The sequence below is a fragment of the Rhineura floridana genome, chromosome 8 (genome assembly GCF_030035675.1).
Source record: "Rhineura floridana isolate rRhiFlo1 chromosome 8, rRhiFlo1.hap2, whole genome shotgun sequence".
NCBI lineage: Eukaryota > Metazoa > Chordata > Lepidosauria > Squamata > Rhineuridae > Rhineura > Rhineura floridana.
The window spans coordinates 55,714,551-55,739,889 of NC_084487.1; the positions used below are offsets into that span (position 1 = coordinate 55,714,551).

The window sequence follows — 25,339 nt, forward strand, 5'->3', positions numbered from 1 at the left end:
CTGGTCTGTCTGCAGCCTTACATTCTACAGAAGCATGTTAGCTTTTCCTAACAATGAAAGCTCAATACATTAGATGTTCATTTGTACTCATCTTGTGTCAGTAGCAAGGAGGATAACTAAAAATAAAACAAATCTCTTATGTAGCTTGCAGGATTAAGAAAGAAATGTAATAATTTAATGAAAGCTAAGTAATCTCACAGCCAAATAAGGAGTAGATCTTAATGGTAGAGGGCTCCAGTTCAATGGCATATGGGCAATGCTAGGTCACAAAAACTAAACAGTACTGCAAGTTGGACAGATCCTAAAGTCAATCTAAAAATATAATTTATACACAGATAGTACCTTAAGGAGCAAAACCTGTATTTTCCATACCTTAAGTCCTAAGCACATCCTAACAGTTTATAATAGGTGTATTATACTATTTTATGACTTTCAATAGCTGCAGAGGTCTATTCTATGAATGGTCAAGTAACCATACAAGTTAGTGCCACTTTGCAGTTGGACTTTTCTGCTTCTTTGTTGTTTGCAATTATCTGAATAGTAAAAAACCACAAACTGCTAAAACCTTTTATATGCTCAGACCAGAATGTTAAAAAATTCTGTGGAAAATATAGAAACTCCTGTTACACTTTAATAAATCTCAACCCTATTGTCACTACATGGGTACAAGAGAATAGTATCTAATGTATCAAACTTTTATTAGCAGAGATTTCAAATGAAACTAGTTTTAACAAATGTTATGGGAAAATATAATCCAGTATCTGAACACAATGAATATCCAAGTTTTGATAAATGGAGTATTTGCATTGTCATTTAAATAAGTGTCATAACTAAAGTTTCAAATGTTAAATTAATTAGTGCATTTATCATAAAGGAATGGCAGAAAGATGAGTAGAATATGAACTCTAATTTCCCCATTCACAGAAAGAACCTAGCAAGCTATGCAATCTAGACCATAGTAATCCCACAGCTGAGGGCAGATACATTCCAGAAAGTTGGTAACTTCATGACCCAAAGGGAGGCAAGACTCATGCTATATAGGAAGACAAACCATCAGAAGAGTAGAGCATGCCTTCTGTTGATGTCCAGTGTAAGTAAATATAGAAATAGTATTTCTAAAACAAGATTTAATAGGGCAGGTTTTCTTCCAGTGTACTGCTGCCTAGTACTTTTAACACTTAAAAAAACCATATTTGGTGTTAGATCTGTAAATCTGTCTTTATTATTTTACAAAATGGTTTCCAGGAAGTTTAAAAGGCAATACCAGAGACGACTTAGGTGCAGAAATCAGATGTAGTCATTTCAAAGCATTCAAGTAGGAATATGGTAATATAAATATTTGAAAAGCCTTCTTTCAGAAATATTCAAACAAAATGTATAACATTCCAAACTGAAAATTGCGCTTTATAGCATATATTCCCTCAAAGAAAAATAGAAGTAACCTGAAATACTCTAGAGGCCCCAAAAGGTGTTTTTTCCTTTGTTAGTTACATTAAAGAACTTGCCTTTGATTAAATTCCTCTCTTTCCGAACATGGAAAGTTATCACATGGCGTCCACTGTTAAAACAGATTGCAAATTTATTCTGGCATAATGTGTTCCAACAGAGTACATAGTCTTGAAGTTTTAATAGTCATCTCCTCTGCTGACAACTTCTTTGCATGTTGGACGCAATAATATGGTATGCTCAAACTGTGCTGTATATGAGCCTTTAATATCACATAGGGGAGGGTATGGATCCACTATACCCAAGTCACACAGGTTCTTCAGAGCCATTAGATATTTACTTTCTCCCAGACGATCTAGCCATCTGCGACAGAAGGCAAGAGTGCCAAAGTTTTCATTGATAACATTCAGCAAGTGTTTTGCTCTTGGAAGCCTAGGAGAAAGAGTGCACTAAATGAGCAAGAAGAAATGCTGATCAGACAGATACTGTGCAATCCTATGCACGTTTACTCAGAGTAAGTCCTATTGTGTTCAAAAAAGCTTATTCCTTTGTAAAAGCATTCAGGACTTTAGCCTTAACTCATCGATTGAAATTTAAGATTCAGGGCATAATGTTTTCCTACCATCTCCCAAGTTTCTGGTTATGGAAAAGAGAAGCAATGTTCTTTACATTAACAATATTTCCAGTTAAACAATATTTTAACAATATTTTCAGTTAAAACAAAAAAGTTTTAGGTTACTAACAACTGAAAACTCATCACTTCTCACTGATCAATTGGGAGTATAAATACATTTCCCTTTATTAAAAATCCTCTTATCAATAAAATGTATTTTAAAAGTTTCTTTGCTGAAGGGTAATGCTATACCAGAGAACATTTTTAAGGCAGGTAAGCTTGGGCTTCATAAGGCCCCACTGAGAAATCTCTGTAAGATGCCAACATTTTTTTATTATTTCCATTTGTGCAATACCTTTTATGCAGGCATCTCAAAGTGGTGCAGTGGCGTACCAAGGGCGGAGCGGTGGGAGCGACCTGCCCAGGATGCAGGCAATAAGGGGGTGCATTGTCAGATAATGCCAGAGCCAGACCCAATGGCAGGCATAGCAGCTCATCCTGGGTTTCCCTCCTCCCTGCTGGGGGCAACCCCGAGATGAGCGGGGAGGAAGAGACAGAGGCAGGGAAGAAGGCCGGCTGGCAGGCGGGGGCCAGTAGGGCAGTGCCCCTTGCGCCCTCCTGGACCAGCCCTCCCCCTTGCAAGCTCTTTGGAGCAGGCTGGCACTGAAGCAGTTAATGCTCGGGGCTCAGCTGGAGAGGCGCAGGCAGGCTGTGCAGGAGGCAGAGCGCGGCTCTTGGTGCTGGCAGGCAGAGGAGACACAGCCGGCAGGCAAGCCAGTGAGGGGTGCCCGGGGTCCAGCATGCCCAGCTCAAGGGGCGGCCATTGGGGGGGAGAGATCAGTGCCTTTGCACCGGAGGAGCTCCCTGGAGCCAGCGGAGCTCTCAGAGGTGCCTGCCCTCTCCCACCACCGTGCGTCCCAGAGACGGCAGCAAGCAGGAAAGGAGGGCTCTCCAGCAGGCAGCAAGCTGGAAGACATGTGCGGACAGGTGAATGCCCAGATATGTGGATGCGTGAAGCTAACTTCCAGGCATGTGGCATTGAACACAGCCACGGGGGCAACACACCCTTGGCCTGCCTCTTTTTGCATGTGGGAAGAGATCACAAACTTTGTGCAGGTGCGTTTGTGGACTGGGCGATCATCTCTCAGCTCAGTCAGGGTGCCGGCACTGTGGATGTGGACACGAGGGGCTTTGTACTTGTACCGGTGTGTGTGTGCACGCAGGTATATAGACCAATGTGGACATTCGGTGTGTATGTGAGGGCATAAATGCACCTTTGGAGGCCATTTTAAGTGTCACTTCTAGCCATCGATATTTATGTATCAGCAAACTGTATACATGCCATAATGCATGGATGACAGAGGGTTGGTAAGTGCATACCCCACTGGTCACACCTCAAATTTTTCAATATGTAGGTACAGGCATACCCCGCTTTAACGTTCGCAATGGGACTGGAGAGTATACTTTAAGCGAAAATAAACTTTAAGTGAAGAAATTGTCTTCACTTGTACTGCACGCAATCACCACTAGATGGCAGCGTCGTCATGCCAATAAAGTGTACGTTATTGCAAAGCGAGCGAATGTTAAGTGGGGTATGGGGTCATATGGAGCATGTACGTTATGGTGAGGCGACGTTAAGTGAAGCGACGTAAAGCGGGGTATGCCTGTATACATGTTGTCCCTTTTTTCAAAAAATACATTAATTAATTAAAAAGTATTAATCCATTATTTTTTTTCCTTATTTGTACTGTAATTTTTTTTTTTTTTTTACTGGCATGATTATATATACGAAGTTCAATAAAATAAAATTTTCACTGTCTCCGTTTCTTTTCTGGTCATTATTATTATTCGTTTCATTTTATGATTATTATTTAAAATAATTTTGTCATATAGAGGGGGGTGTTAAAAATGATCCGCTAGGTATGCCACTGAGGTGGTGCAGAATAAATCAAAATCATTAAAATACTGACATTAAAAATATCCTTAAAATCCCATTAACAACTGGCATCAGTAGCCAACAAAACTATGGCAAACAAAAACGTTTTTGGCATGCACTGAAATTACATCACTGTTTGTGCATACCTTGTTTCTTAGGGAAAACCTTTCCAGAGCGTGAGCTTTGCTTTCAAATAACAATAAGCATATAAAAATGGGTGGGCTAACCTGTTCTGACCTAAGGACTAAATTTGCTATTGGCCAACCCTTCAAGGAGCAGGGAGGGAGAAAGGATTTTCCTTACTTGCACAGCACTGAAAAGAGCCTCTATGCCCAGTCCAGCACTGAGATGAGAAAGAAAATACACCCCACACTCTTACCAGACCAGCACTTCCCTTCATTGGAGAAGTTCAGAGCACCCCTGTTTCTGGAGTGCTCCAACCTGCTATCAATGACAAGGTTCAAAATGTTTTGAGAGTTGCCTCGTTCAGCACTGTTGTCCCTGCCACTGCAGATAATTTGAGATCTAGCCCATGCGCCATTTAATTCACCACTGCTAACAAAGAATGATTCAAGGTATTTAAGATGCCATACTTGCATATAACAAGTATAACAACATACCTGCATATAACATTTTGAAATCACAAATGTTAAACCACAGTAATTTAAAGCTATTCCTAGTATTGGCTGCATTTGGACAACATGCAAAACTAACCTTCCCCAATATGGTGCCTTGCAGCTGTTGCTAGACTTGATGGCCTTATAGCCCCCTTCCAACTCTACGATTCTATGATTCTGACTTTCATTATCCCTGGGCATTGGCCATGTAGGCTGGGGCTGAAGGGAGATGAGAGTTTAACAACATCTGGGAGGGCACCAGAGTGTGGACAGCTGCACTAAATTACGGTTTAGCAAGATACAGACAAGCCTTCCCTCCCCTCACATCCTCTCCCTGCTTCTTTCCTACTCCTACGCAGCCAGGACAAGGAACTTGAAAGCTTTCACTTATGCTTTTGGTTAGCTACAGTTTGTTGTGTCATCCAAACAGAACTGTGGTTAATATTAATTATTATTGGTTTAAACAAAGCTTCAACATTTTTAAGTTGGCTGTTTTGAAACAAACCACTGTGTTAACCAAGGGTAGAAGTGAAAGCGTCCAGTTGTGCAGGAGAAGTATGCATGTCCAGGAGGAAGCAAAAACTGTGCATGCCTTGCTAATCCATATTTTTGTATGGCTTCCAAATGTAGCCACTATGTTATTGACAAGGGATGGGGAACCTGTGGCCCTCCGGATGTTGTGTCAGCTCCCGCCATCATAACCAATGTCAGAGATGATGGAGTGGTAGACCAGCAACATCTGAAGGGCCACAGGTTTCCCACCAGTTACAGACATAGATGCACCTTTTTATTTACCACTCACACAGAGCAAGTAACTTTAAAAAGGAACTGGATAAATGGCTCTAAAAGTTATTTTTGGTTCACAAGTACATCTAGAGTATATTTCATGTAAGCAGTTTACTTACCATTCTTCTTTTCAAGTTCTGAATTAGCCAATATATTCCTTTCCATAGTACGAAGTGACATCTTTGTCCATATAATACAAGCAGGACTAACCTTATTGGCACATGTCCAACATCAAAGTTCTTCATATAATGAGAACATTCCATATCATCATGAACAACGCCTTTTCCTGTGCTGCCAAAGGTTTCTATAGCATATACTTCTCCCTCCTAGAATTAAACAGATAGACATACTAGATAAGCACACTAGAGTGCATGCTGAGAATTAATTGAAGAATTATATTTGTTTGCATTTGACAAAGTGGACTCTGACCAACACAAGCCAATGAAGCAATATATTTGCTATTCTTCAAAGGTTCCACAACACTATTTTGCTACTGCTGAGTAACACAGTTTCCTCTCTGGAATTTCTCATAACTATAAATGTAGGCATGCCCATGAAATATAATCAATCTATTCCCTTCCTCTAAATCAAAGATTTTCAATGCTGTGCGGGAGATACTTCCTTAGTCAGACACTGTTCAATCAGGTTTAATGAACAACTTAATCCAAAGTACTAGGAATAACTAGTCTAATATAGTGAATATTTCATTTATAGACCTACTCTTTATTTTCCAGGGATTCAGACTGGCTTACATATGGGGATGGGTCGTAGCTCAGTGGTACAGTATCTGCTTTGCAAGCAAAAGATTCCAGGTTCAATCCCCACCATCTCCAAGTGGAGCCGGGGGAGAACCCTGCCTGAAACCCTGGAAAACCACTGCCAGTCAGTGCAGACAATACTGAGCTAGATGGACTCAGCATAGGCAGGTTCCCATGTTCCTAGGTGGTCTCCCACACAGGCAGCAGATAAGGCTAGACCTGCTTCATTTCAACAGTAGAAAGTCATAAGCCTTCATTCTGTGGTTACACCTGGGAGCTAAAGTGGCATACTATATGAGAATACCACCAGCAAGTAGGGCAGTGACAACCCAGTTGGCTTACTTCTTGTGAATAAGAATAAGGAAAGCAGCACATTTTCAGAATAAATTTCCATGAGCTATGGCCTATTTCTGGACAGGCATGTACTAGGACAGGATGGTGTGAAAGTTATCGCAGATCATGAGAAGATCTATCAAGAAGTACATTAACCCTACTGCCTACTTTTGTCATCTCAACCAAACAGCTAGATTTTCTACTTTTCCTAGCTGAGAAGTTCGCTTCCCATTTTTTAAAAACGGTACATTTATTAGCTTCTAAATACAAGATTAAATGGGGGGATGGGGCATTATTAATTACTTGGAAAAACAAAGGAAATGTTCTCTATGCCTTGGATAAGTATACTGTTCTTTTTAATTTTAACAGAAATAATGCCAACTATGAGTATCACATACATATTCACATTCCATTGTAAGCGGCAGACACATGCTTCCAAGTTTCAAGATTTTAGTACTACAAACTAAAAAGCCTTCATTTGAGGGAGAAAAACTGAATCTCAAGCCAAAGCCGTGCAAAGTTTGGCAGTCCAATTGTAAACATTAACAGCCTAACCCTATGCATATACTTCAGTGAGTGTAAGGCCCTTTGAGCTCCGAGACTTCTGAGTACAGAGGATTGAAGTGTAAGAATAATTTGCTTACTTCCATTCTTGTTGCCTCTCCTCCTTTCACAATGGGAACAGTTTTGCCTGCATGTATCCTGTATGGTCCAATAGAGTGTCCATTCAGATTGCGAATTGGTTTCACTGTAACAGAATACAAAGCACTATAAAAAATGCTTGTAGTTAGCTAGAAGAATTAACCTTTCTATAATAAAAATGTTTTTTAAAACCAAAAGACTATGAAATTCCTGAAAATGCTGCTGAATACAAAAGTCAAAAACTTTTAAAAAGCTTGCTAGGTCTTAAAATGTTTTCCTCATGGCCAGCAACAGTAATCAGCAGTCAAACAAATGGGATATTTATATCAGTCTGTACAATACACACACACAGTTTTGAATTAAGACTACCATGTGTACTAGACGGGGGAATTTACCTTGATATGTTTTGCCATCAATTTCAACTTCGTAAGATTCCATAACTTCTTGAATAGCCTCACCAACATCACAAAGACGAACATCTATTCCAGCGCACTGTACACACAGATAAGAGAGATTGAAACTGAAAGTAAAAATTATCTCTCACGAAGTATTTAGGCAAGAGCTAAAGTTACACTTCCCCTTGTGAGTATACCTTTATTCCAGTATTAGTTGCATCTTTTACAGCTTGTAACAGCCTGTCATATTTTGGATTGAATGTGACAGTAAAAGCACAGTCAATGATACGACCTGAAATTAGATATAAATTAGATAAAATAATTTGCCTTCAACTAAATTATCTAAATGCATAGTAAGCAAGAGAAAACTCACCACTAACATGTGTTCCAAAATCTATCTTGCAGATATCATCATATTGCAATACAGTTGGATCCCCAGCATTAGGGGTGTAGTGGGCTGCACAGTTATTCAGAGAACACCCCGTGGGAAATGCAAGCCCAGCATCTAAGCCATTCTCTTTGATCAACTTCCGTGAACAGTCTTCTAGTTTTTCGCTAGGAAAGCAAAGGTCTTCATTACATGAAAGAATTTGTTTTCCAACAGCTTTGTTTAGTTGCCTCGATGATAGGTTTTAAAAATTCCAAACAATTCATTTTTCTCCTTTTGCTATCCATTACTACTGGCAATATTGTTAGAACAGAAGATATTTGTTACCCCAAGAATGTAATATATAAAAACTGAGGAAGTACCATGATCTGCAGTTATATCATACTTTATCAGCTTTGTAGCAACTCATATGGATGAGTTTCAGTTCGTGCAGCTCGAGGACGTGGACAAGGTGCTTGGACAGGTACGTGCAACCACTTCGATACTGGATCCTTGCCCCTCTTGGCTAATAAAAACTAGCAGGGATGGAACAGCTAGTTGGGCCAGGGAGGTGATAAATGCCTCTTTACGAGAGGGAGTGGTCCCTGGCCCTCTGAAAGAGGCGGCAGTGAGACCACTTCTGAAAAAACCTTCCTTGGACCCAGATAATTTCAACAGCTACAGACCAGTAGCACATGTTCCATTCCTGGGCAAGATCTTGGAACGAGTGGTTGCTGGCCAGCTCCAGGCGCTATTGGATGAAACCGATTATCTAGATCCATTTCAATCGGGTTTCAGACCTGGTTTCGGCACCGAGACAGCCTTGGTCGCCCTGTATGATGACCTATGTCGGGAGAGGGACAGAGGGAGTGTAACTCTGTTGATTCTCCTTGATCTCTCAGCGGCTTTTGATACCATCGACCATGGTATCCTTCTGGAGAGGCTCGCAGAGTTGGGAGTTGGTGGTACTGCCTGGCAGTGGTTCTGCTCCTACTTGGCGGGTCGTCTCCAGAAGGTAGTGCTTGGGGAACATTGCTCAACACCGTGGGTTCTCCAATGTGGAGTCCTGCAAGGGTCGGTCTTGTCTCCCATGCTTTTCAACATCTACATGAAGCCATTGGGTGCGGTCATCAGGAGTTTTGGAGTGCGTTGTCATCAGTATGCTGATGACACGCAACTCTACTTCTCCTTTTCATCTTCCTCAGGTGAGGCTGTCGATGTGCTGAACCGTTGCCTGACCTCGATAATGGACTGGATGAGAGCTAACAAACTGAGACTCAATCCAGACAAGACTGAGATGCTGTTGGTGCGGGGTTTCTCTGATCAGACGGTGGATATATACCCTGTCCTGGATGGGGTTACACTCCCCCTAAAGGAGCGGGTTCGTAGTCTGGGAGTTCTTTTAGATCCTTCCCTGTCACTGGAGGCTCAAGTAGCCTCAGTGGCACGGAATGCGTTCTACCATCTTCGGTTGGTAGCCCAGCTACGTCCCTATCTGAGCGGGGACAACCTCACATCAGTGGTACATGCTCTGGTAACCTCGCGACTGGATTACTGCAATGCGCTCTACGTAGGGCTGCCTCTGAAGACAGTTCGGAAGCTACAGCTCGTGCAAAATGTGGCTGCCAGATTGATAACAAGGACCAAGCGGTCCGAACACATAACACCTGTTCTGGCCCGCTTGCACTGGCTTCCAATTTGCTTCCGGGCCAGATTCAAAGTGCTGGTTTTGACCTATAAATCCTTATATGGCGCGAGACCACAATACCTGTTGGAATGCCTCTCACAATATGAACCTGCCCGTACACTGCGTTCCACATCGAAGGCCCTCCTCCGAGCTCCGACCCACAGAGAGGCTCGGAGGGTGGTAACAAGAACTAGGGCCTTCTCTGTGGTGGCCCCCGAACTGTGGAACAGTCTCCCTGATGAGGTGCGCCTGGCGCTGACGCTGTTGTCTTTTCGGCGCCAGGTTAAAACCTTCCTCTTTTCCAGGGCTTTTAATTTAACTTAATTTAGTTTTAAAGGGTGATGTTAATTGTTTTTAGATCTTTCATTCTCTGTACTCTGCTGTATGTTTTATTGGATTTTATTGTATATACTTGTATTGCTTTGTTGTTCACCACCCAGAGAGCTATGCTAGTGGGGCGGTATAAAAAATTAATAAATAAATAAATATGCCAGCTACTTTCCCCACAGCCTCAAAAGAAGCAATATATGCAATCACCACCAATGGCAATGAAAACTGTGTGGGACTAAGCTGATATACTGAAACACTACGTCTAATGTCTATGCCCAGCACATCCAATTAAATCTATGAATACAGACTCTTGGGTAGCACTCCCTTAATAAAAAAACTCCTATAATCTTCCATTCTCACCAGATTTCTATCATTGTCATTCCAGGTTTGATCCAGCTCATAACATATTTCCTCACTTGTCTGTGTGCTTCAGCAGCCTCTCTGAAATCATTCCAAATCTCTTCACTTGCTTGATCAAGTGCTTTCTTTTCATCACTTGTGGTTCTCCACGCAGCAGTTCGCCTTTAATATTGGAAAACAAGGACAGTCAAGGAGACTTGCGTCATCATAGCATGTAATCCAAACTAGACAAGGAAATGCTTGTATTGGTTCACTAAATAAGCACAGATATACGCAATAGGAAAACTATTTTAATTATACAACCATAAGACTGGCTGTATACTAAAGCCAGCATGGATTTCTCACATTCCACAATGTTAAATTGAAAATACCCCCCATGCCATTCTGATGCTTCCTATAAGCTCATTTCAAAACTAAACCTTACAAAACTTAGTCCTGAACCCAGAAACGCTTCCTTAACAACCCTCTAAGTTTTCCTGGCGATTCACAAAACAGTCAGAGAGAATCAAAGTTCAAAGAGTAGAGAAAGGGGAAAAAAGACCTCTGTTGGAGTTTTTTCTCTCAACAGTTCTCATAATTTGTTAAAATTAATTAAAAATCAGTCACGTTCACAGAGTACCTGTAATCCTATGACTGACCTTGCCCCATACTCTGATCTTCATCTTCTGCAGTTTAAAAGTTAAAAGAATGCCTGGCCCATTTTTAATTAATGTAAGACATTTAACATTGGAGTCAATGATAAGCCCGGGCATGCTCAGTAAGAACCAACTGTCAGTGTTCTAAAAGCCAGACTCACAGCTGCTTGGTTTGGCTAATCAGGGGGCCACACCCACACCAGACCTTTATTTCACTTGGGACAGTCATGGCTTCCCCCAAAGAATCTTGGGAAGTGTAGTCTGTGAATGGTGCTGAGAGGAGACTCCTATTCCCCTGACAGACCTCCAGTGGCTGGAGTGGTTTAACAGTTAGCCTCAGGGCCGGTGCTAAAGGGCGGCCAGATCAGGCTCTGGTTGAGGGCCACAGGGGCCCCTCAATAGGGTGGGGGAGGAGTAGCACTCCCCTTGTACTGCTGCGGATTGCAGGGAGAGAGCTTCCCAGCTGCCCACCCATTCACTGGCTCCACTTACCTGTCTCTCTTGTATTTTGTGGCTATGTGGGCTGTAAGTGCAGGGTTGCCATTAACCAAGATGGCAGCCGAGGTTTCCCTAAAGTGCTGATGCCCCTGCCACCATCTTGGTTGATGGCAGGGATGCGTGCATGTAGCACGCATGTATGCCATCAACCAAGATGGTGGCGGAGGTAGCTTCAGCCCCTTAGATGAACCATGGCCACCATCTTGGTTAATGGCAGCCCAGCGTGCACAGCCGCAAAACACAGAAGAGACAGGTGGGTGGGGTGTGTGCGTGCATGTGTATGCATGCGCATTGGGGCAAGCTGGTGCCCAAGGGCCCTGGCACGCCTGGTGCCAGCCCTGGTTGGCCGCTCTGATTGAAGCTCTGTGAGGGGAACAAGGCCTCTCCTAGCAATTCTCAGCACCGTTCACTAACTACACTTGCTAGGATTCTTTGGGAGAAGCCATGACTGCCTAAAGTGAAATAACAGTCTGGTGTGGATGTGGCCAGGGACAGCTTTGGTTTCAATTTGGTTGGGAGGCTACATGTACCTGCTGTAGAATAAAAAGGTGGGGGAAACGCTGATAAACAATAATACTGTTCACAATGTTTTCCTTTTGGAAAGGAAACGGGCTACCCCTCTGCCCAATCCCCACCCAATCTCTTCCCCTCCCTCTCCCCTCCCTGTCCTCCCCCTCCCTCCTCCAGATCAGTTTCACCTATCCAAAACATGATTGAACAGGAGTAAATCTGATTGAAATCAAAAGCATGCAAGTGATCAAACCTGCCCTCCCCTCCTATCCGTTCCCACTTGCTCCTCCCCTCTCCCTTCCTTTGCCCCCCCTCCCCTCCTCTATCCCCTTCCAATCCACTCCCCCCCTTCCCCTCCCCTATGGTCAGCTTTATTTATCTTAAGCATGATTGCACAGAAGTAAACCCCTTTGAACTTAATGAGCATGCAAATTATGAAACCTGCCCTCCCCTCCTCCTCCCTCCCATCAGATCCCTTTTGCCCCTTCCCACCCACTTCCTTCGCCCCTCCCCATCCCCTCCTTCCCCCTCCCCTCACTTCCCCCTCCCCTCTCCTCTCCCCTCCCCCATGGTCAGTTTTACCTATCCTAACCATGATTGCATGGGTGTAAATCCCATTGCACTCAATAAGCATGCAAATGATCTGACCTGCCTTTCTCCTCCTTCCCTTCTCCCTCCCCTCCCCTCTTCCTTCTTCTTCCTCCCCTGCCCACTCCAGCCCTAACTACCTCCCTCTTCTCCTCCCCCCCCAATGGTCAGTTTTACCTATCCTAAGCATGACTGTATGGGAGTAAATCCCACTGAACTCAATAAACATGCAAATTCACTCCAGAGTTCTTCTGGTTCTCTGTCAACTAAGTTTAAAGCCTCAAATCTGTTCCTTATTTGATCCTTATATGCTTCAGATTACATACAATCACTCGTTATTAATCTTTAACTAACTCACTATGATTACGTTTCAGAGGGGAACACAATCAATGCTTGTTGCCAATTTATCTTATATGCTATCACAAACTACTTCAAAAGGCTATTTAAACTATGAATATTAGAAATTGGTATGAAAGCTTTTAAAAAATGACACTGAAGGAGAAATACTGCACGTACACCATATCTACCATGAAAAAGCTTGAATCCTAGCCTCAGACTCTAACTTTGGGGAATATAAGGAACAAGTTTAGAAACGTAGTCAGGTCACCTTTTAAGAAGGAAAAATTCAAGTGTCCGGAGCTCCTGTGCACATGCCCCTCTCAATTTTAAATGTGCCTGCACACATGCAATAGCTGGTATAGTATAGTAGATTGTACCACTCAAAAGTGCACATAGAAAGGGTCATGTTTTTAAATAATCCTCTGTTATAAAAAGCTATCTACTAAGTGGAATGCTAGTACATCAGACAGCAAGCTTCTCCCCTTGCTTTGCAGTTTTACTTCTAGGGGTTGTTTACATGGGAGCATTCAAAAGCAGTACAATCCCACCTACAGTTCAAAACAATATAATCCACTCTATCACTTCACTATTCTACCACCTTATTCTGCTGAGAGTGTAGACTAGGCTTTAATGTATCTCAGGGGAGGGGAATCTCACCAGGCCATTTTAGCCAAGCCACATCCACCTGTCCTACACCAGACAGTATATGTGACATCAGGTATGGGACAGGTAAAAGCAAAACTGGGCTGAAAAGGGTTCACAGGCACATCTGATCAGCTGAGCCTGCCAAGCCCTTTGCAAGGTGTTTTGAAGCCCTGACTATCAGCTGACATTGCAGGCATTGACAATCAGCCAATCGTGCAGGGTTCTCTCAAGCACCAACAACTGAAGATCCAACAATCAGCTGGGATCAGTTGCACTAGGGAGTTCTTCTGGAACTTCCTTGTGCAGCTCAGGGAGTTGGAGGAAGTGTCTTGGATTCAAAGTGCTTCCTCCAATGTTCCTCCAATTTAGACCCATGTTCAAGTATAGTTTGCTGGCAAAGTCACTGTCATATATGATTTGCTATTCATATATAGAAGTGGTCCCAGCTCAAGAAGCATAGCTACATTCTTCCTAAGATCATCAACCAACAAACTATGCAGATGCAAAAATATACAGAAATGTATAGATGGGAATGCTCTAAAGTTCATTCACTTCCAATTAAAATGACCCTCAAAGTAGCAGAATATAGTAGAGTGCACTGGATAATAATCTGGCTCATGGGCAAGGAAAGAGAGACTTTTGAACAAAAGGCAATTAGGTGAGTCTACAAAAAATAATTTGTCAATGTACTGCTCTGTACATTTAAAAAACTTTAAACAAGATACATACCCATCTTGTGTTGTTGGATACTCACACTCTTCACCTTTTGGAAATATTCCATTCGTAAATAAATCACATATTGGAATAGATGGAGGATCTGTCTGGACTTTAGCTGGTGGGTGAAATGCAGAATGTGAATCTCTTACAACGCATGTGAAGTTCTATAATTTTCAACACGACTGCATTTACAGTTTTAAAAAATCTTGCCTCCTGCTTGGGCTCACATCTGAAACAGAAACATGCCAGGATACCCTCAAATAATTGAGCCAGTTCTCAGGGTGCCTTTACAGTTGCAGTGCTGAGTCAGTCTTAGCCAAAAAACCTGGCTTGTGCATAACAATAATCAGTTTCACAACTATATCTGTGTACATGCCAAATGCCCTTATTTACCAAAACTACATCTATATAAATGTTCTTTGCAAACCATTAAGCCTAATTTGCCTTTTAAAAATTAAAACTCTTGTACACTGCATACACTAGAGTGCTTGAGGTTTCAGTATTATATACAATACAATATAATATAATATGGACAGTTGTCATTATAAAATTTAACATGCTCTCTGACTATACTCATTTGTCAAGTTATTTTTTTTAAAAAAAACCCTCATGGTTGTATGCCAACACCCCCTTCAGAAATCAGTGCAGGTTTCTAAAAGAGTGGGGGCGAAAAAGTAGAATGTACATTTTAGAATAATCATTACAGAATAATACCATGAACAGACTTCAAGGAACTTGCAGTTTGGGGGGGGGTGCATGCAAAATTCTAAGGGAGTAACAAGTTTTCATCTGTATTTATGCTATGCTCATCACATTTATGAACGTTTCACTAAACATATATCATAACTAACAGTTGTCTTGACGTTATACAACAAGAATGGGGAACCTGTAGGTCTCCAGATGTTGATAGACTGCAGCTCTCCCCAGCCAGCATGGTCAAAGGCCAGGGAAGATAGGAGTGACAGTCCAACTACATCTGGAGGGCCACAGGTTCCACAACCCTGCTCTGTAATGTGAATGATGAAGAACAGTTTGTCCCATCCACTGGCTGGTGGACTATCTAGGAGAGGAGAACAAATTCAGCATGAACCTACCCAGTGGCCAAAGGACTAACAGTTACTATGTGCCCGTGTCCTCTCCAGTGCAATACAACTCCATTATAACTGCTTTCTGTAAAAAAGTTGTCATTTGGCAGATGGCATGGAATTTTTGGGGAGGGGACAGCTATTTTTTAAGGGGGCTAAAAAAAATAATTTGAATCAATCATATATACAATAAAGGGATCAAAGCTCAGTGGAAAAGCATATGCTTTGTATGCTGCTTAGCACCTGGTACAGTTAATAGATCTCATGGGATGGGGCTGGGAAAGAGCACTCCACTGCCAGTTACTAGACCAGGGTGGCTAAACTTTTTTGTCCATCATCCACATTGACAGTCAATCATGTTAGTGATGGGTGTGGCCAGCATAAACTTATGTGCACGCACACATACACACAAGGTTGCATCCATTATTCATAGTCTACTAGCTTATCTTCTTTAATTTCAATGGGTCTATTCTAACTTAGCTGGATACAACCCATTGTGCTCTCTCTCACACACATACACACACAGGAACCTCCCACTCTCCACCCCAATCTCATCCCTACCCCATCACTAGGATGAGGAGGTGGGCAAATGTTGCCTTTTACTCTTCATTTCTAAACAGCGGGCAAAGGGCTTTATCTCCCAATCTCCACACTCAACATAACTATGGAGGTTGGTGGGCCACTTCCTACAACTTGCTGAGCTCAATGCAGCCCTTGGACCACAGGTTAGCTACTCCTGAAGTAGACAATACTAAGCAAGATAGACATATGGTCTTACTCTGCATACAGCAGTATTATACATATGCTTCAGCTACATGAGATGAACAGAAATAAAATTCACACAATACAATCATAAAAACACCTACGTCCTTTCTTCTTTTTCTTCTTCTTCTTCTTCTTTCCTGCAGCACCATCACCTTCACCTTCACCATCTGCAGAAGACAAACTTTTATGAATTTATAAAAAATAGCTTTTGAAAATAGCCCTAACACTTATGAACATCATTCTACAGTTGCAAGAGGAAAAATGGGGTCAAGAGGCTTGGCTAAAAGCCAGAACAAAGCTACATATTACAACAGCCTGACTGGACCCGCCCAAACTGCATGCTGAGATAACTTCACGCTTGCACAGGGCCTTCTTCCAGAAGTGGGTTGAGTTGGAGATACAGATACTGCAGACGTTTTCCACAAACCCTGCGGATCTTGTGCAATGAGATCACATCACACTGTGCTGAGAAGAGGGTTGCAAAGTATGACGCTGTCCTGCCCATATTTTGCAGAAACCTTCTCCACAATTTAGCATGATGCATCCACAACATACCATGCAAATAATAGTAGAGTTGAGTTCTTATTGTACGGTCCGCTGGCTTCCCCTATAAAACCTTCTCCTAACCATCATATATTCATGCCTGCTCAACCTTGCATCATTCAGCAGAATGAGTGGATATCCAGGACAATCACATGAACACTCTCAAAGAAAATATTTCTTTGTGTTTTAATAGAACACTGCCAGATCCTCCTCTAGGATGCACACTTTAATGTGGTGAGGGCATTTGAGAGTGTCAAAGAAGCTGAGAGCAATGCCATCAGGAGTCTAGACCAAGAGGCTAGACTCCTAGCAGGGGCACCCAAGGCGAAATGGTCAAAGCTGAGACACCAGACGAAGATGCATCCAAACTCAGAGGAAGGCAATGGTAAACCACCTCTGAATACCTCTTACCATGAAAACCCTATGAACAGAGTATCCAAAATGCAACATGAGATAGTGCTGGAAGATGAGACCCCCAGGTCAGAAGGCACTCACCAAGCTACTGGCAAAGAACAAAGGACAAGTACGAGTAGCGCTGTGACTAATGATGCAGCTGGGTCAAAGCCAAATGGAAGCCCAGAGGCTGATGTGCACAGATACGAGAGTTCGGAGTTGTACAACATACACAACAGGAACATGGAATGTGAGAAGCATGAACCAAGGAAAGTTAAAAATTGTCAAGCAAGAAATGGAATGCATCAACATTACAATATGTGGTGTGAGTGAATTAAAATGGACGGGAATGGGCCACTTTCAGTCAGGCAACTACAAAATATTTTATGCAGGAAATGAGAAATTAAGAAGAAACAGGGTTGCTTTAATAGTAAGAAGTGATGTAGCAAAAGCAAGTAGGAACTATATAACGCAAGGTCTGAGCGAGTTTTATCAATGGGATTTAATGGGAAACCTATTAACATGACCATCATCCAAGTCTATGCTCCAACGGCAAACACAGAAGAAAAGGAATTGGAGAGATTTTATGCAGAAGTACAGGAAGAAATTGATCACACACCAGAACAAGATGTGGTGATAATCACAGGGGAGTGGAATGCAAAAGTAGGGAGCAGAGAAGAACTAGAAATTGTGGGGAAATGAGGCATAGGAGACAGAAATGAAGCAGTAGAAAGACTTCTTGAATTCTGTGAAGCCAATAATTTGTGTCTTGCAAATACATTTTTTCCGCAACCGAAAAGACAACTGTACAGTAGGGTTCTGCTTTAAGGCTTTCCGCTGATGCGGTGGCTTTCATTTTCATTTCTAAAGGTATTTTTTGCTCTTTTGCACTGTTTTCGTGCCATTTTCGCGCGACGCAGCCCATTATAGTGAATGGGGTTCCGCTTTACAGCGATTTCCGCTTTACAGTGGGGGTCCGGAATGGAACCCGCTGTGTAAGCGGGGCCCGCCTGTGCATGTGGACATCACCAAGTGGTCTATATAGAAATCAAATTGATTATAAAATTGGTAGCAGAAGATGGAGAAGTTCCATACTTTCTGCGAAAACAAGACCAGGAGCAGACTGCAGTACAGATCATGAACTGGTAATATCGAAAATCAGAGTAAAGCTAAAGAAGAAGAACAAAACAATCATAGTACCAAAATACAATTTAAATAACATCCCAGAAGAATATAAAGTTCAAATAAGGAACAGATTTGGGGCTTTAAACTTAGTTTATAGAGAACCAGAAGAACTACGGATTGAAGTCAGAGACATTATCAGGGAAGAATGCAAAAAGGCAATACCTCTAGTTAAAAAGAGAGAAAGACCTTAATGGATGACTGAAGAAACTCTTAAAATGGTTAAAGAAAGAAGGAAAGGAAAAGCAAAAGGAAACAGAAACACGGTTAGAACCCTAAATGCAATAATACAGCAAGCACTACGTAGGAACAAAGAGAACTATATTGTATAGAAATAGAAGAGGACAACAAAAAAGGTAGCCCTATTCCAAAAGATTAGGGAAATTAAAGGGAAATTTAAACCAAGAGTAGGGATATTGAATAATCAACAGGGGACACACTGACTGGCCGAGATGAAATAAAGGAAGATGGAAGCAATACACTGAAGAACTCTATAAAAGAGATGCAAGGATGACAGATGCATTTATGGAGGGACCGTATGATGAAGAACCATTATATAAAGGAAGCCACAGACCTCAACTTACAAGATCTGAACAGGGTGGTTTATAATAGATACTATTGGAAGTTGCTGATTCATAGGGTCGCCATAAATTGAAATTGACTTTAAGGCACATAACAACAACAAGCCAGATCCTTAAGTACAAACTGTTGAGGCACAAAGTTTATCCATGACTGTAACCACAGTCATCTTCATTTTGATGTTCTACCAATTTCAATGAGGTGCCAGCAACTTACTACATGTATTTATGCCATCAGAAATTTGGAGTTTGGCATGTGTGCTGGTTCCTGCATGTTGTGAAGCATATGGAGATACACATTATGGAAAGCAGTAAGCACAAGCGGAACCTGCAACAAAATATTGCAGTGTGGTACATTCCTGTTCAGTGTTTCAGCCAGCCATGCCCTGCATTGTGTTTTTTCCTTTCTTTTTCTGTTCCCCCACAAACGTCAGTCAGCATTCCATGCTCACTGGTGATGCTTAATACTCAGCAAGTTAAGGAACCTCCCCTCACACTTTTCACCTCTTGTGTTTTTTTCTACATCAGTGACTTTTTTAAGAAATCGTTTTCCCCAAACCTCCCAATATCTCTCTCTTGTGCATGCATGTTGCCATTTTGCCTAAATAAGCAACAGTACTCACATCTGAACATCAGAAATAAAGGGACTGATATGCCTATGCACTACATGTGCTCATACATGTGCCACTTCAGGCACAGTAGAAAACCATCTTTTGAAAACCTTTCAAACATTGGTCTTCAGTTCTTGTTTTCAAACCGATCACAAATCATGGTCAATTCAGACATGACAACAATCCATGATTAACCTCTTAATATGGAAGAGCTATATTTTTAAATGATGTGTATTCTGTGTGTTATATGCACCCATTGTTTTCAAGTGAGTGCATGCACTGTCCAGGTATGTACCCACTATTTCTGCAAATGTGATGTGCCCCTTAAAACAACATATAAGGAACCATAGTGCTGATTTTCTGTGGTGTTACTTTTTTAAAAAATCTATCCTGTTTTGTCTATAAAAATACAATTAAAAATCATACAGCACCTAGTGAGTGCATTACAATTGCTCCAACAGGCAGAAAAATCATTAAGTGATCTGCCAAGACTGTCAACAATTTTCAAGTGGTCTTTGGTGTAAAAAAAAAAAAAGTTTGGGGACCATTGCTCTAGCTTAAAATGGTCACTTTGGAGCAGGAGTGGGAAAACCTCAGGCCTGAGGGGGCAAAGGTAGTCCTTCAGCCCTCTGCATCTAGCCCTCAGAACCTTCCCCAAGCCACATCTCCTCTCCCCAGACCACACTATTCGCTGGCCCTGCTTCAAGCCCATTTATACCTGGCTGGAATGTGTTCCTTAACTCTGATCGTGCCTCTTACTTGCCTGAATGGGGGACAGAGAGGGTTGTGTGTGTAGAAACTAGCCTACTGTAGAAGGCTAAAATTTACGTTTCTTGTTCTGCCCATTTTTGCCTCTGGCCCCACCACTGGCATGTGGCCCTTGAAAGTCTGCCCAGGAGGGAATGTGGCCCTCAGGCTGAAAAAGGTTCCCCACTCCTGATTTTGAGAAATTAAGATGCATTTTCTTTAATTCCTGCAAATGACCAGAAAAAGACTGATGTTTTGTTTAGAACGAAACTTTTCAGAGATCATTTCACAAACACATATGGCCAGCTATGACTTTCAAGCATGCATTTCTGATGACTGATGCTAAATTATAAGTACTAATAATTAGCCAAACTTCTATAAGCTATCATCAATACACTATCACCTTTTCCAAAGAGGAACTTCAATATATAACACAATTTATGTGCTGTAGTGGATAGCCTATTCTACATAAACCTGGAAAATCTAGGTGCTCAGCTATCTTTTGATATGGTTCCTATCTCTCATCTTGAACTACTTGATAAGCTTTGCTCCTTCCAAGGTTATAATCGCTTAGTATAATATGATCTCTTTTTAAAATCAATTAACAAAGTATTAGATAATTGCCTTTTTAAAAAGTGACATTTTCAAGCAACATCATAAAACTTCTTCAGCATGAAGCTTCTTCCACCTCCAGTAATCCCTTAACTAAAGTAATCTACAAATATTTTATACATTAATATTTTAGATATTGAGAGATGGGTAAAATCATACTTGCCTTCATCATCATCATCTTTTTCCTTTTCCTCCAGTGTTTGTTTATCCAACTGCTTTGTCACTTCGTCAAGTGTTGTCTCAGATTCTCTTTCAGTTTCTTGTTGTCCTGTTTGCAAAATAAGCAGGTAAGTTTGAAAAATGCAAATGCCAGTAACGAAGTTAAGATCCTTTCAAAATTGTGTGCCTCTATTTTCTAAGTTCTACAATGCTCTCCCCGTGTTAGCATTCTAAATAAATTATGAAATTCTTTCAAGTAATCCTATAAACCAAACTCTGTCTCCCTAGCCCTTGGACAGATACCAGATGCTCTTTCTATTGAAAGCATGCAAAGCCACTGTTTCTGCCTTATGCAACCACAGCTTAAGTCCCTCTATCTATAACTATTTATTTATTTTTTTTATCTTCAGCCCTGTAAAAAAGTAGGCTGGTACAATTGCTTTCCAAGTCTCCGCTATATTTTCTCCCTCTCGTAGAGAGATCTGACATCCACTTTAGAAAACTTGTTCAATACAATAAGAGTACATAATGGTGAATGCAGCGTGCCTATATCCCATTGCATATGAATTTCATGCAATCCCGCTATATAAATTTATCCATCAAATGCAGTATTATGTTTATTAACTTTCCTAGATCTCTCTTCCCGACCTGTGACAGCTGCACACCCATCCACCTTCTACTTCCCAAGAAAACTTCAGCTGCATGTCCCCACCCCAAACCCCAAGACAGGGATCTCGCACGAAAGAGATCCTCCTTGGCAAACACGATCTGCTTCCTAGTTTAATGATCTCTAATCATATACAACAAAAAGGGTGGAACAAGAGCCCTGTTCCTGAAAGGGAAATTTAAACCAAGAGTAGGGATGTTGAATAATCAACACACACTGACTGACCGAGATGAAATAAAAAGAAGATGGAAGCAATACACTGAAGAACTCTATAAAAGAAATGCCAGGATGACAGATTCATTCATGGAGGAACCGCATGATGAAGAACCAGAAATTTTAGAATGTGAGGTGAAAGGTGCTCTTAAAATACTTGGAAAAAAACAAATCACCAGGAACAGATGGCATACCAATAGAGTTGCTAGAGTTGTTACTGAGACTGAATCTGTCCACATTTTGACTAAAATTTGTCAAGAAATATGGAAAACTAAACAATGGCCCACAGACTGGAAGCGTTCAATATACATCCCAATTCCAAAGAAAGGGGATCCCACGGAATGCAATAATTATCCAACTATTGCCTTAATATCCCATGTAAGTAAAGTGATGCTCAAGATTCTACAACAAAGGCTCTTACCATATATGGAGCAAGAAACAAAGGCTCTTACCATATATGGAGCAAGAAATGCTAGATGTCCAAGCTGGATTTAGAAAGGGAAGAGGCACCAGAGATCATATCGCAAGCATACGCTGGATAATGGAACAGAGCAAGGAATTTCAGGAGAAAATCACCCTGTCCTTTATAGATTACTGTATAAATCATGAAAAACTACGGAATGCTTTAAAAGAAATGGGGGTGCCACAGCATCTGATTGCCCTGATGCGCACGCTATACTCTGGACAAGAGGCTACTGTGAGGACAGAATATAGAGAAACCAATTGGTTCCCAATCGGAAAGGGTGTGAGACAGGGGTGCATTTTATCACCCTATTTGTTTAATCTATATGCAGAATATATCATACAGAAAGTGGGATTGGACCAAAGTGAAGGAGATGTGAAAATTGGAGGAAGAAATATCAATTAATTTAAGATATGCAGATGATACTGTACTACTAGCAGAAACCAGTAATGATTTGAACCGAATGCTGATGAAAAGTTAAACAGGAAAGCACAAAAGCAGGACTACAGCTGAACATCAAAAAGACCAAAGTAATGACAACAGAAGATTTATGTAACTTTAAAGTTGACAATGAGGACATTGAACTTGTCAAGGATTATCAATACCTCCGCACAGTCATTAACCAAAATGGAGACAAGTCAAGAAATCAGAAGAAGGCTAGGACTAGGGAGGACAGCTATGAGAGAACTAGAAAAGGTCCTCAAATGCAAAGATGTATCACTGAACACTAAAGTGAGGATCATTCAGACCATGGTATTCCCGATCTCTATGTATGCATGTGAAAGTTGGACAGTGAAAAAAGTGGGTAAGAGAAAAATAACCTCATCTGAAATGTGGTGGAGGAGAGCTTTGCGCATACCATGGACTGCAAAAAAAGGCAAATCATTGGGTGTTAGACCAAATTAAACCAGAACTATCATTAGAAGCTAAAATGATGAAACTGAGGTTATCATACTTTGGACACATCATGAGAAGCCATGATTCACTGGAAAAGACAATAATGCTGGGAAAAACAGAAGGGAGTAGAAAAAGAGGAAGGCCAAACAAGAGATGGATTGATTCCCTAAAGAAAGCCACAGACCTGAATTTACAAGATCTGAACAGGGTGGTTCATGACAGATGCTCTTGGAGGTCACTGATTCATAGGGTCGCCATAAGTCGTAATCGACTTGAAGGCACATAACAACAAATCATAGCCTGCGATGGCCTATGGTTATAAGGGATATAACTGGCTTGACGGTCGAACATCCAACCCTATCGCTTTCCCCAACCCGTCCGAAAAACATTGTCCAAACACTTCACCCACAGCAGTGACCAACATGGCTCCATTGAACAACCTGACAACCCCCACGGGGGGGAGGGGCACCAACTAAACATCTTTCCGCACAAGCAAGAGGAGCTAATCCCACCCTAGGCACCCCCTTCCTCACGTTTGCCTGCACAGTCGACGTACCCAAGTCCCCCCATCCCTATACGTCTTTCCCTTCAGGTTCTAGCGCCGAGGAGATTTCGTTCCCGCTCCTTCTACGAAGTTGTTTCCTTGGTTGCCCCGGCCTCCCCCCCCCGACGCGGCCTCCTCCCCCCCCCGACGCGGCCTCCTCCCCCCCCCCCGACGCGGCCTCCTCCCCCCCCCCCCCGACGCGGCCTCCTCCCCCCCCCCCCCGACGCGGCCTCCCCAGCTCTCTCTCCTCCTGCCTTGCCCAACTCAGCTCATACCCGCGATGGCTCCTTTGCTCTTTTTCTTCTTCTTACGCTTCTTCTTGGCGCCTTCGTCAGCGCCAGGCCCAACCGCGGCTTCTCTCTCCTCAGGATCCAAGAGCAGCTCTCCGTTCAAGTGTTTCTCCTCCTCGGGACTGCCCCCTTGTTCCACACCCGCCATGTTGCAGCGCCCGCCGTCGCTCCCACGACTGCCGCCGACAGATCCAGCGAGAGAAGAGAAGGACAGCCGCTCAGGCCCCAGCTGCTCTATGGCTCAGCTCCGGGGCACGTCGGGAAACTTGGAGGACTCGGGACCAAGAGGGTGGGTGGGATGGAAGGGGAGCAGCCGCGAGCACATTTGGTGTGAAGGCGCGTGCGCGAGAGATCGACGTAGGACTCGCCAAATGCGTATTGTTGCGTTACATTGTTTTGGCGACAGACTCTCATCAGTCGGAGGTTCTCTAAAAGCTGCATCTGTCTGCCTCCTCCTTTCTTCACGCTTGGTTTTTTTAGAGGGGGGGGGGAACAATTTCCCGTATTTGTTGCAGCAAAACCAACCAAGAGCTTCGTGTTACCTTAAAGGCTAACAGTGCATTCCTATACTTATCTACTAAGAAGTAAGTCCCATTGAGTTCAGTGAGTCTTTCTTCAAAGTAACTGTGACATGGTTCCAACCTGACGCATTTTTTATTGCATAAGCGTTCGTGGACTGGAAGGAACCCATTCCATCAGATGATGTACGATGCTACAACAAACTTGCTAAGATTTTTAAGTTGCCACAAGACTCTATGGGTTGGTTTGTTTGCTTGCTTCTATCACTAATCTGAAAAACTACAGAACATTTTTTAGAAACCGCTTCACGGACTTGCTCTCGTGCCTGACAATACACAGTATTTCAATATGTGAGGTATCATGGCTCTAAATCCTCCTGAGAAATAGCATTGCAAGCTGTACTCTGCTAAGTATTGCTGCCCTGGGCTCCTTTGAGATGAAAGGTGGGATAGAAATCTAATCATAAATAAATAAATAAAGTAGGCTAAGAGCATTCCTGTCCACTAAGACTTTCAACAGAAATAGTTTTTCTGATCATATTAGTATGTTGTCATTCTTACTGGATTTGGTTAGAAGCTTTGGATGTTCACTTAGGGCAGAAAGGCAGAGTAAATATATTTTCATAAATAAATGTGGAAAGGATGGGTTTTCTTTTGCAGAAGAAAAAGAATACATTAGCCAACATGAAAAACAATAATGTAGTATGTTATTTACTAATTACCCCATCTGGCAAAGGTGATCTGCTGATGCAGATATCCCAGATACCTGCTGATATCTATACCCCAGTGGTCGCTTGATCCTCCTTTCATGTAATGGATGATCACATCTATTGATGTGAATGAAAATGTGTGGCCCCAACAGGATTGCTA

General features: G+C 42.1%; 1 protein-coding gene and 1 pseudogene across 1 annotated transcript; one reads left to right on the top strand and one right to left on the bottom strand.

Annotated features, from left to right (window-relative positions):
• Positions 1-746: 746 nt before the first annotated feature.
• METAP2 (methionyl aminopeptidase 2) lies at positions 747-24,261 on the bottom strand. Its single transcript, XM_061639554.1, has 11 exons — positions 23,937-24,261; positions 20,882-20,986; positions 16,154-16,219; positions 14,215-14,317; positions 10,271-10,432; positions 7,900-8,081; positions 7,724-7,818; positions 7,527-7,623; positions 7,134-7,237; positions 5,609-5,724; positions 747-1,878 (listed from the first exon to the last, which is right to left on the bottom strand). The coding sequence occupies exons 1-11, from the start codon at positions 24,097-24,099 to the stop codon at positions 1,626-1,628; spliced, it is 1,446 nt and encodes a 481-aa protein (XP_061495538.1). The 5' UTR covers positions 24,100-24,261; the 3' UTR covers positions 747-1,625.
• Positions 24,262-25,339, top strand: part of LOC133363328 (uncharacterized) — a 59,216-nt pseudogene continuing 58,138 nt past the window's right edge.

Bases quoted from the DNA above. Each gene is read 5' to 3' on its own strand.
- METAP2 (XM_061639554.1), bottom strand. From the start codon at position 24,099: ATGGCGGGTGTGGAACAAGGGGGCAGTCCCGAGGAGGAGAAACACTTG. The intron at 16,220-20,881 runs GCAAGTATGATT...TGTCTTCTGCAG, and splicing joins AAAAGATGATGATGATGAAG to ATGGTGAAGGTGAAGGTGAT. The intron at 7,819-7,899 runs GTGAGTTTTCTC...ATCTAATTTCAG, and splicing joins TTTTGGAACACATGTTAGTG to GTCGTATCATTGACTGTGCT.